This window comes from Oncorhynchus keta, unplaced genomic scaffold (assembly GCF_023373465.1).
Source record: "Oncorhynchus keta strain PuntledgeMale-10-30-2019 unplaced genomic scaffold, Oket_V2 Un_scaffold_2008_pilon_pilon, whole genome shotgun sequence".
NCBI classification, from domain to species: Eukaryota; Metazoa; Chordata; class Actinopteri; order Salmoniformes; family Salmonidae; genus Oncorhynchus; species Oncorhynchus keta.
In genome coordinates, this window is record NW_026290853.1 from 120,001 (window position 1) to 132,749 (window position 12,749).

General features: G+C 41.4%; 1 protein-coding gene and 1 long non-coding RNA gene across 2 annotated transcripts in view; both read right to left on the bottom strand.

Annotated features, from left to right (window-relative positions):
* Positions 1-616, bottom strand: part of LOC127927999 (uncharacterized) — a 2,887-nt gene extending 2,271 nt beyond the window's left edge. Inside the window, exon 1 of the long non-coding RNA XR_008129876.1 lies at positions 1-616. This exon is cut by the window's left edge and continues 591 nt beyond it. This is a non-coding gene — a long non-coding RNA (uncharacterized LOC127927999).
* The window catches only part of wipi2 (WD repeat domain, phosphoinositide interacting 2), a 49,579-nt gene extending 44,403 nt beyond the window's left edge, over positions 1-5,176 (bottom strand). Inside the window, exons 1-2 of the mRNA XM_052514871.1 lie at positions 4,765-5,176; positions 1,096-1,178 (exon numbers count right to left, since the gene is read on the bottom strand). Coding sequence (XP_052370831.1) covers positions 1,096-1,178; positions 4,765-4,994 — 313 coding nt within the window. The 5' untranslated portion in view covers positions 4,995-5,176. The remainder of the gene's footprint in view (positions 1-1,095; positions 1,179-4,764) is intronic.
* Between the last annotated feature and the right edge of the window lie 7,573 nt (positions 5,177-12,749).

Here is a 12,749-nt window from a genome sequence, read left to right on the forward strand (position 1 = left end):
GACTGGGAGACTAGTCAGGATCGAGGGAAAGATGAACGGAGAAAAGTACAGAGAGATCCTTGATGTAAACCTGATCCAGAACCTCAGACTGGGGCGAAGGTTCACCTTCCAACAGGACAATGACCCTAAGCATACAGCCAAGACAACGCAGGTGTGGCTTCGGGACAATCTCTGAATGTCCTTGAGTGGGCCAGCCAGAGCCCGGACTTGAACCCGATCGAACACCTCTGGAGAGACCTGAAAACAGCTGTGCAGCGACGCTCCCCATCCAACCTGACAGAGATTGAGATGATCTGCAGAGAGGAATGGGAGAAACTCCCCAAATACAGGTGTGCCAAGCTTTTAGCGTGATACCCAAGAAGACCTGAGGCTGTAATCGCTGCCAAAGGTGATTCAACAAAGTACTGAGTAAAGGGTCTGAATATTTATGTTTATTTGGATAAATTATCAAAATTTCGAAAAAATTGTTTTTGCTTTGTCATAGGGTATTGTGATGTCATTATGGGGTATTGTGATGTCATTATAGGGTACTGTGATGTCATTATGGGGTATTGTGATGTCATTATAGGGTATTGTGATGTCATTATGGGGTATTGTGATGTCATTATGGGGTATTGTGATGTCATTATAGGGTATTGTGATGTCGTTATAGGGTATTGTGATGTCGTTATAGGGTACTGTGATGTCATTATGGAGTATTGTGATGTCATTATAGGGTACTGTGATGTCATTATGGGGTATTGTGATGTCATTATAGGGTATTGTGATGTCATTATGGGGTATTGTGATGTCATTATGGGGTATTGTGATGTCATTATCGGGTATTGTGTGTAGATTGGTGAGGGGGGAAAACAATTTAATACATTTTAGAATAATTCTGTAATGTAACAAAACGTGGAAAAGGTCAAGGGGTCTGAATACTTTCTGAAAGCAATGTATATATAGTAAATATATAGCCATTCCATATTACTGTAAAACAACATTAAGAGCGATGGTTATGACTGTGTGGTATCTAGTAAGTGCAGTATTTCATATATATTATATTATATATACACATACACACACGTCATAAATCCATATGATATTGATACTCACTACATTCATAAATCTGCTCCAACTTGTCCACAGACGAGAGGGAGAAGAACTTGTAGCCTGATTTGGTTCCAACAGCTAAAGACCTGGAGAGAGGACACACACACACGTTAGAACAGATACCTGACTGAGGAGAGAGAGAGACAGGCTGGTGACACTGGCCTGACCGAGGAGAGAGAGAGAGACAGGCTGGTGACACTGGCCTGACTGAGGGGTGAGAGACAGAGACAGGCTGGTGACACTGGCCTGACTGAGGAGAGAGAGAGACAGGCTGGTGACACTGGCCTGACCGAGGGGAGAGAGACAGAGACAGGCTGGTGACACTAGCCTGACCGAGGGGAGAGAGACAGAGACAGGCTGGTGACACTGGCCTGACTATGACAGTGTGTGTTTGAGTGACATTGGGTCACACGGTGTGTGTTGCAATCCCACTACCCAGAAAGTGGTCAGCAATGGCATCCACTTTCACAGACTCCACCAGGGACGAGTAGAAATCACCAAACACCACCAAGATCAATGTATCAAAACACCACCAAAATCAATGTATCAAAACACCACCAAGATCAATGTATCAAAACACCACCAAGATCAATGTATCAAAACACCACCAAGATCAATGTATCAAAACACCACCAAGATCAATGTATCAAAACACCACCAAGATCAATGTATCAAAACGCGACCAAGATCAATGTATCAAAACACCACCAAGATCAATGTATCAAAACACCACCAAGATCAATGTATCAAAACGCCATCAAGATCAATGTATCAAAACACCACCAAAATCAATGTATCAAAACACCACCAAGATCAGGCTGGTATCAAAACTGGCCACCAAGATCAATGTATCAAAACACCACCAAGATCTGTATGAAACTGGCCACCAAGATCAAGACAGGCACCAAGATCAATGGTATCAAAACACCACCAAGATCAATGTATCAAAACACCACCAAGATCAATGTATCAAAACACCACCAAGATCAATGTGATCGAAAACAAAAACCACCAAGAAATCAAAACACCACCAAGATCAATGTATCAAAACACCACCAAGATCAATGTATCAAAACACCACTGGCAAGATCAATGTATCAAAACACCACCAAGATCAATGTATCAAAACACCACCAAGATCAATGTATCAAAACACCACCAAGCAATCAATGTATGACACTGGCCTGACTATGACAGTGTGTGTGTTTGCCACCAAGATCAATGTATCAAAACACCACCAAGATCAATGTATCAAAACACCACCAAGATCAATGTATCAAAACACCACCAAGATCAATGTATCCACCAAGATCAATGTCAAAACGCCACCAAATCACCAAACACCACCAAGATCAATGTATCAAAACACCACCAAGATCAATGTATCAAAACACCACCAAGATCAATGTATCAAAACACCACCAAGATCAATGTATCAAAACACCACCAAGATCAATGTATCAAAACACCACCAAGATCAATGTATCAAAACACCACCAAGATCAATGTATCAAAACACCACCAAGATCAATGTATCAAAACGCCACCAAGATCAATGTATCAAAACGCCACCAAGATCAATGTATCAAAACACCACCAAGATCAATGTATCAAAACACCACCAAGATCAATGTATCAAAACACCACCAAGATCAATGTATCAAAACACCACCAAGATCAATGTATCAAAACACCACCAAGATCAATGTATCAAAACACCACCAAGATCAATGTATCAAAACGCCATCAAGATCAATATATCAAAAATAAACTACTAAATACTTAGTGAAAATAAATATATTTTAAAATACATTGATTTCCGCTCTTCTCACTAAACAGCAAATGATTGCGTGTTGTTATTATATTTAGGCCGAGCTGCCTGTTTTTTTGTTCTGAATAAAAGTGACATCATATATTCCCCAAGGCTACGACAAGGCTCCTTTTGCCTTCTTGCAATGCAATACTTCAACGTTGGTTCAATTATTCGTTTGAGGGGTTTTTGTGAGGTCAACACACCAATTCTCTAGAGAGAAATGAAATCATTTACGAGAGAAGTCAAATAGGCTAGTGGCCGGAGCGTTGGGCCAGTAACCGAAAGGTTGCTGGATCGAATCTCTGAGCTAACAAGGTAAAAATCTGTCGCTCTGCCCCCTGAACAAGGCAGTTAACACACTGTTCCCCGGTAGGCCGTCATTGTAAATAAGAATGTGTTCTTAACTGACTTGCCTCGTTAAATAAAGGTTAAATAAAATAAATTAAACTATGGGAGGCTGGGCGCTGAAGGGAGTTGAAGTTTTCATTATGCAAATATTCAACCAAGTTCAGCTCAAACTTACTAATCAACTACAATGACCATCATACATTGCGCCTGTTCTTTTCCATCTTGGACAAAAATGGATTCACTTTAGGTTTAGAAACTCTGTGCTTTTACGCCTGCTAAGTTGGGTTAGATACACACAGACCAATGATGTATATAAACCCTGCTGATGCCATGTATTGGCCATTGAGAAGCTTTAAGCCATATTGGCAATCCTCAGTAGGAGCAGTTCTCCATTGGAATTAATGGAATTCTACAGTATTTACATTAAAGGTTTCAAGGACAACATTACATGTGTTTAAGTATTTTTTTGTTGTTGTCGTGGGGACAGTAACATTAGAACTTTCCAAAAATGTATCATTTATTAGTAATTTCCTATGTGGACCTGACAGAGACAGTGGAATATTTTCAATGTTTTGGCAATTGAATGTGCACCATTTTTGGCTTTGGTATTTCCATTAAAAGGCGCTAATCATTTTAATGTAATTATTTCATAATGCATTTAATATAAACATTTAAAAAAATAATCGAAACAGTTTTTTTTTTTTTATATAATGAACGGAAACGACCTCAAAAAGCACTAATCGCTCAGCACACTTAAACATTTACTTTTATTTAACGAGGCAAATCAGTCAAGAACAAATTCGTATTCACAATGCCGGCCGACACCGGCCACACCGGGGATTTGTGCACAGCCCGATGGGACTCCCATCACCGCCGGATGTGATACAGCATTAGTACATACCGTCTAAAGTTTACGGGAGGATAAGCACATTCTCAAGTTCAGTTTTCAGACTGTGAAAACTGGTTCACGCATGTTTAGGGCCATATTCTGTGAATGTGTTTATACATGAGGGCCCAGGTGAACCGTAGCTTTCTGGGCAGAGAGGAGATCTCGCCTTTTCATCGTCCTTTGCCCAGATATTGGTTCAGGTATCAATACACTTTATCATATTAAGGAATGATCCCCTCGCCTTTTTGTGTTAGACAACTAGTTTATGCTTCTTGTTTATCCAAGCACTTTAGCTAGCTGGCTGGATAGCGTTTTAGCTGGCTGACGACATGGATGCTAAAGTAGGCAACATGATCAGACAGCTTGTCAGCTAACTAGCATCTCTCCCCGGTCCTCCTCTCCCTTCTCCCCGGCCCTCCTCTCCCTTCTCCCCGGCCCTCCTCTCCCTTCTCCCCGGCCCTCCTCTCCCTTCTCCCCGGCCCTCCTCTCCCTTCTCCCCGGGCCTCCTCTCCCTTCTCCCCGGCCCTCCTCTCCCTTCTCCCCGGGCCCCCCCTCCCTTCTCCCCGGCCCTCCTCTCCCTTCTCCCCGGCCCTCCTCTCCCTTCTCCCCGGGCCTTCCTTACGTGTTGTCCTGGTTAAAGTTGGCGAAGAGGAGCTGGCTACAGCCGGTCTCCCCGCTCTGACTAGCCAAGTTCATGGGCCCGGCACCATCTAATCCAGCCGTGTGAGAAAGCAGCAGTCGGGTAGGTTGTGGATAGTAACTGGGTGAAGTTGGCCTGTATTCATGGAGCCATCTCGCTGTTCTCTTGTTGTTGTTGTTTTCTCCGTCGCTGTTGCCCCTCTCTCTGCGCATGGGCGGTAGCAGGGTTTTGCGACAGTTTCTTAAAGGGGCCCTTCCACCATTTCACAGGTTTGGTTTACGGTTGTGTTTGAGGATGGAAGAAGTGTGGTAAATGACATTCACTTAACGTCTCAAAAAATCTATACATTTATCGGAATCTCGTTTCAGTTGAAACAATAATCTGTTCAACGACCACTTTATACCAAAGATTTTATGAACTAAACCAAGATAGACCAGAGCCTGTGGTTTCCAATGGGAACACATTAATCATAGGTGGCAGAACAAGCAAGGAGGTGGGCAGAGATTTCCGTTAGGAAGCACACTTCCGGCCACTGTGCGTCCTCTCATCACCATGTTTGGTAGTGAGTGGAAACGCCAACCGGATGCTTCATATTTACACATCCGGTGAAATATCTGTCTCATTGTTCTGTGGCTGTGGCTATACGATTGATATTATTGATATTCTGCCGTACTTGTCACCAGGAGATGGCGCAGTGTGACAATATACATTTTCATAATTTCAGACACTGGACAACTGCGGTATAAGAACTGGAGACAGCGTCCAAGATGCCCGCCCGTTGTTGTCAAGGTAATGTAATGTACTGTAATGTAATGTACTCAAATCAAATTGTACTTGTTACATGCCTTGAATTACAACAGGTGTAGTAGACCTCACAGTGAAATGCTGAATACAACAGGTGTAGTAGACCTCACAGTGAAATGCTGAATACAACAGGTGTAGTAGACCTCACAGTGAAATGCTGAATACAACAGGTGTAGTAGACCTCACAGTGAAATGCTGAATACAACAGGTGTAGTAGACCTTACAGTGAAATGCTGAATACAACAGGTGTAGTAGACCTCACAGTGAAATGCTGAATACAACAGGTGTAGTAGACCTCACAGTGAAATGCTGAATACAACAGGTGTAGTAGACCTCACAGTGAAATGCTGAATACAACAGGTATAGTAGACCTCACAGTGAAATGCTGAATACAACAGGTGTAGGTAGACCTCACAGTGAAATGCTGAATACAACAGGTGTAGTAGACCTTACAGTGAAATGCTGAATACAACAGGTGTAGTAGACCTCACAGTGAAATGCTGAATACAACAGGTGTAGTAGACCTCACAGTGAAATGTTGAATAAAACAGGTGTAGTAGACCTTACAGTGAAATGATGAATACAACAGGTATAGTAGACCTTACAGTGAAATGCTGAATACAACAGGTATAGTAGACCTCACAGTGAAATGCTGAATACAACAGGTGTAGTAGACCTCACAGTGAAATGCTGAATACAACAGGTGTAGTAGACCTCACAGTGAAATGCTGAATACAACAGGTATAGTAGACCTCACAGTGAAATGCTGAATACAACAGGTGTAGTAGACCTCACAGTGAAATGCTGAATACAACAGGTGTAGTAGACCTCACAGTGAAATGCTGAATACAACAGGTGTAGGTAGACCTCACAGTGAAATGCTGAATACAACAGGTGTAGTAGACCTTACAGTGAAATGCTGAATACAACAGGTGTAGTAGACCTCACAGTGAAATGCTGAATACAACAGGTGTAGTAGACCTCACAGTGAAATGCTGAATACAACAGGTGTAGTAGACCTTACAGTGAAATGCTGAATACAACAGGTGCAGTAGACCTTACAGTGAAATGCTGAATACAACAGGTGCAGTAGACCTCACAGTGAAATGCTGAATACAACAGGTGTAGTAGACCTTACAGTGAAATGCTGAATACAACACGTGTAGTAGACCTCACAGTGAAATGCTGAATACAACAGGTGTAGTAGACCTTACAGTGAAATGCTGAATACAACAGGTGTAGTAGACTTTACAGTGAAATGCTGAATAAAACAGGTGTGCAGTAGATCTGTCCTCACCAGCTCTCACCAATGGTGTACCCCAGGACTCTGTTCTGGCCCTCACAGTGAAATTCTCGCTATACACCAGGTCAGTAGGCTCTGTCATAACCTCACATGGTCTCTCCTATCATTGCTATGCAGAATACACACAATTAATCTTCTCCTTTCCCCCTTCTGAATGACAACAGGTGTAGTTGACGCATCTCTGCATGTCTGAATACATACAGTGTGATGACGGATCACCACCTCACAGCTGAAATCTGGCAAGACAGGCTGCTCTTCCTCCAGGGAAGGACTGCTGAATACAACAGGTCAGTAGACCTCACAGTGAAATGCTGAATAGAACAGGTGTAGTCCTGACCTCACAGTGAAATGCTGAATACAACAGGTGCAGTAGACCTCACAGTGAAATGCTGAATACAACAGGTGTAGTTGACCTCACAGTCAAAGGAATACAACAGGTGTAGTCCAGACCTTGTCAAATGCTGACTATACAACAGCTGTGGCTGGGACCTCCTGTGAAACCCCTGAATACAACAGGTGCAGTAGACCTCACAGTCTGGTGTTCAATACCCAGGTGTAGTAGCTCCTCACAGTGAAATGCTCTACAACTGGTCCAGTAGACCTCACATCTGCTGAATAGAACAGGTGTTAGCCTTACAGTGAAATGCTGAATGGCAGGTGTAGTAGACCTCCAGGTGAAATGCCCTGAATACAACAGGTGTAGTAGACCATCCACCTCTGGCCTGCTGCCTCCCACCAGGTGTAGTAGACCTTACAGTTGCTCATGCCCAATACAACAGGTGTAGTAGACCTCTACCCCCAATGCTGGAACAAAGTCCTCAGTAGACCTCACAGTGAAATGCTGAATACCACAGGTGACACCTAGACCTCACAGTGAAAGCTGAATACAATCCTTCCCAGGTGATAGTAGACCTTACAGTGGAATGATTGAATGCACAGGTGTAGTAGACCTACTACAGTGAAATGCTGAATACAATTTGTAGTAGCCTGGACAGTGTCTGCTAAATACAAATGTAATGTAAATGTAGTAGACCTTACAGTGAAATGCTGAATACAACAGGTGTAGTAGACCTCACAGTGAAATGCTGAATACAACAGGTGTAGTAGACCTCACAGTGAAATGCTGAATACAACAGGTGTAGTAGACCTCACAGTGAAATGCTGAATACAACAGGTGTAGTAGACCTCACAGTGAAATGCTGAATACAACAGGTGTAGTAGACCTTACAGTGAAATGCTGAATACAACAGGTGTAGTAGACCTTACAGTGAAATGCTGAATACAACAGGTGTAGTAGACCTCACAGTGAAATGCTGAATACAACAGGTGCAGTAGACCTTACAGTGAAATGCTGAATAAAACAGGTGTAGTAGACCTTACAGTGAAATGTTGAATACAACAGGTGTAGTAGACCTCACAGTGAAATGCTGAATACAACAGGTGTAGTAGACCTCACAGTGAAATGCTGAATACAACAGGTGTAGTAGACCTCACAGTGAAATGCTGAATACAACAGGTGTAGTAGACCTTACAGTGAAATGCTGAATACAACAGGTGTAGTAGACCTCACAGTGAAATGCTGAATACAACAGGTGTAGTAGACCTTACAGTGAAATGCTGAATACAACAGGTGTAGTAGACCTTACAGTGAAATGCTGAATACAACAGGTGTAGTAGACCTCACAGTGAAATGCTGAATACAACAGGTGTAGTAGACCTTACAGTGAAATGCTGAATACAACAGGTGTAGTAGACCTTACAGTGAAATGCTGAATAAAACAGGTGTAGTAGACCTTACAGTGAAATGCTTGCTTACAAGCCCTTTACCAACAAAGCAACATTTTTCAGAAGTAAGACACTTTTTCCACATGTTGTTACGTTACAACCTTATTCTAAAATGTATTAAATCGTTTTTTTCCTCATCAATCTACACACAATACCCCATAATGACATCACAATACCCCATAATGACATCACAATACCCCATAATGACATCACAATACCCCATAATGACAAAGCAAAAACAGGTTTTTAGAATTTTTTGGCAAATGTATTAAAAATGGTAAAAAATGAAATATCACATTTACATAAGTATTCAGACCTTTTACTCAGTACTTTGTTGAAGCACCTTTGGCAGCGATTACAGCCTCTAGTCTTCTTTGGGTATGGTTCAACAAGCTTGGCACACCTGTATTTGGGGAGTTTCTCCCATTCCTCTCTGCAGATCATCTCAAGCTCTGTCAGGTTGGATGGGGAGCATTGCTGCACAGCTATTTTCAGGTCTCTCCAGAGGTGTTCGATCGGGTTCAAGTCCGGGCTCTGGCTGGCCCACTCAAGGACATTCAGAGATTGTCCCGAAGCCACACCTGCGTTGCCTTGGCTGTATGCTTAGGGTCATTGTCCTGTTGGAAGGTGAACCTTCACCCCAGTCTGAGGTTCTGGATCAGGTTTTCAATAAGGATCTCTCTGTACTTTCCTCCGTTCATCTTTCCCTCGATCCTGACTAGTCTCCCAGTCCCTGCCGCTGAAAAACATCCCCACAGCATGATGCTGCCACCACCATGCTTCACCTTAGGGATGGTACCAGGTTTCTTCCAGACATGACGCTTGGCATTTAGGCCAAAAAGACCAGAGAATCTTGAGTCTTTAGGTGCCTTTGGCAAACTCCAAGCGGGCTGTCATGTACCTTTTACTGAGGAGTAGCTTCTGTCTGGCCACTCCACGATAAAGGCCTTATTGGTAGAGTGCTGCAGAGATGGTTATCCTTCTGGAAGGTTCTCCCATCTCCACAGAGGAACTCTGGAGCTCTGTCAGAGTGACCATCAGGTTCATGGTCACCTCCCTGACCAAGGCCCTTCTTCCCCGATTGCTCAGTTTGGCCGGGCGGCCAGCTCTAGGAAGAGTCTAGGCGGTTCCACTGTGTTCTTGGGGACCTTCAAGGCTACAGGAATGTTCCCCAGATCTGTGCCTCGACACAATTCTGTCTCTGAACTCTACAGACAATTACTTCGACCTCATGGCTTGGTTTTTGCTCTGAAATGCTCTGTCAACTGTTGGAATTTACCACATGTGGACTCCAATCAAGTTGTAGAAACATCTCTAGGATGACCAATGGAAACAGGATGCAACTGAGTTAAATGTCGAGTCTCATAACAAAGGGTCTGAATACTGATGTAAATAAGGTATGTTTTTTTTTTTTTATTAATACATTTGCTCTAATTTCTAAAACCCTTTTTTCTCTGTAATTATGGGCTATTCAGTGTAGATTGCTGAGGATTTTATTTAATCCATTTTAGAATAAGGCTGTAAAACAATGTGTAAAAAGTCAAGGGGTCTGAATACTTTCTGAAGGGTCACTAACCCTAACCCTGTATATTATAACACCACTAACCCTAACCCTGTATATTATAACACCACTAACCCTAACCCTGTATATTATAACACCACTAACCCTAACCCTGTATATTATAACACCACTAACCCTAACCCTGTATATTATAACACCACTAACCCTAACCCTGTATATTATAACACCACTAACCCTAACCCTGTATATTATAACACCACTAACCCTAACCCTGTATATTATAACACCACTAACCCTAACCCTGTATATTATAACACTACCACTAACCCTGTATATTATAACACCACTAACCCTAACCCTGTATATTATAACACCACTAACCCTAACCCTGTATATTATAACACCACTAACCCTGTATATTATAACACCACTAACCCTAACCCTGTATATTATAACACCACTAACCCTAACCCTGTATATTATAATATAACCCTGTATATTATAACACACTAACCCTAACCCTGTATATTATAACACCACTAACCCTAACCCTGTATATTATAACACCACTAACCCTAACCCTGTATATTATAACACCACTAACACTAACCCTGTATATTATAACACCACTAACCCTGTATATTATAACACCACTAACCCTGTATATTATAACACCACTAACCCTAACCCTGTATATTATAACACCACTAACCCTAACCCTGTATATTATAACACCACTAACCCTGTATATTATAACACCACTAACCCTAACCCTGTATATTATAACACCACTAACCCTAACCCTGTATATTATAACACCACTAACCCTAACCCTGTATATTATAACACCACTAACCCTGTATATTATAACACCACTAACCCTGTATATTATAACACCACTAACCCTAACCCTGTATATTATAACACCACTAACCCTGTATATTATAACACCACTAACCCTAACCCTGTATATTATAACACCACTAACCCTAACCCTGTATATTATAACACCACTAACCCTAACCCTGTATATTATAACACCACTAACACTAACCCTGTATATTATAACACCACTAACCCTAACCCTGTATATTATAACACCACTAACCCTGTATATTATAACACCACTAACCCTAACCCTGTATATTATAACACCACTAACCCTAACCCTGTATATTATAACACCACTAACCCTGTATATTATAACACCACTAACCCTAACCCTGTATATTATAACACCACTAACCCTAACCCTGTATATTATAACACCACTAACCCTAACCCTGTATATTATAACACCACTAACCCTAACCCTGTATATTATAACACCACTAACCCTGTATATTATAACACCACTAACCCTGTATATTATAACACCACTAACCCTAACCCTGTATATTATAACACCACTAACCCTGTATATTATAACACCACTAACCCTGTATATTATAACACCACTAACCCTAACCCTGTATATTATAACACCACTAACCCTAACCCTGTATATTATAACACCACTAACCCTGTATATTATAACACCACTAACCCTAACCCTGTATATTATAACACCACTAACCCTAACCCTGTATATTATAACACCACTAACCCTAACCCTGTATATTATAACACCACTAACCCTAACCCTGTATATTATAACACCACTAACACTAACCCTGTATATTATAACACCACTAACCCTGTATATTATAACACCACTAACCCTAACCCTGTATATTATAACACCACTAACCCTAACCCTGTATATTATAACACCACTAACCCTGTATATTATAACACCACTAACCCTAACCCTGTATATTATAACACCACTAACCCTAACCCTGTATATTATAACACCACTAACCCTAACCCTGTATATTATAACACCACTAACCCTAACCCTGTATATTATAACACCACTAACCCTAACCCTGTATATTATAACACCACTAACCCTGTATATTATAACACCACTAACCCTAACCCTGTATATTATAACACCACTAACCCTAACCCTGTATATTATAACACCACTAACCCTGTATATTATAACACCACTAACCCTAACCCTGTATATTATAACACCACTAACCCTAACCCTGTATATTATAACACCACTAACCCTAACCCTGTATATTATAACACCACTAACCCTGTATATTATAACACCACTAACCCTAACCCTGTATATTATAACACCACTAACCCTAACCCTGTATATTATAACACCACTAACCCTGTATATTATAACACCACTAACCCTAACCCTGTATATTATAACACCACTAACCCTAACCCTGTATATTATAACACCACTAACCCTAACCCTGTATATTATAACACCACTAACACTAACCCTGTATATTATAACACCACTAACCCTAACCCTGTATATTATAACACCACTAACCCTGTATATTATAACACCACTAACCCTAACCCTGTATATTATAACACCACTAACCCTAACCCTGTATATTATAACACCACTAACCCTGTATATTATAACACCACTAACCCTAACCCTGTATATTATAACACCACTAACCCTGT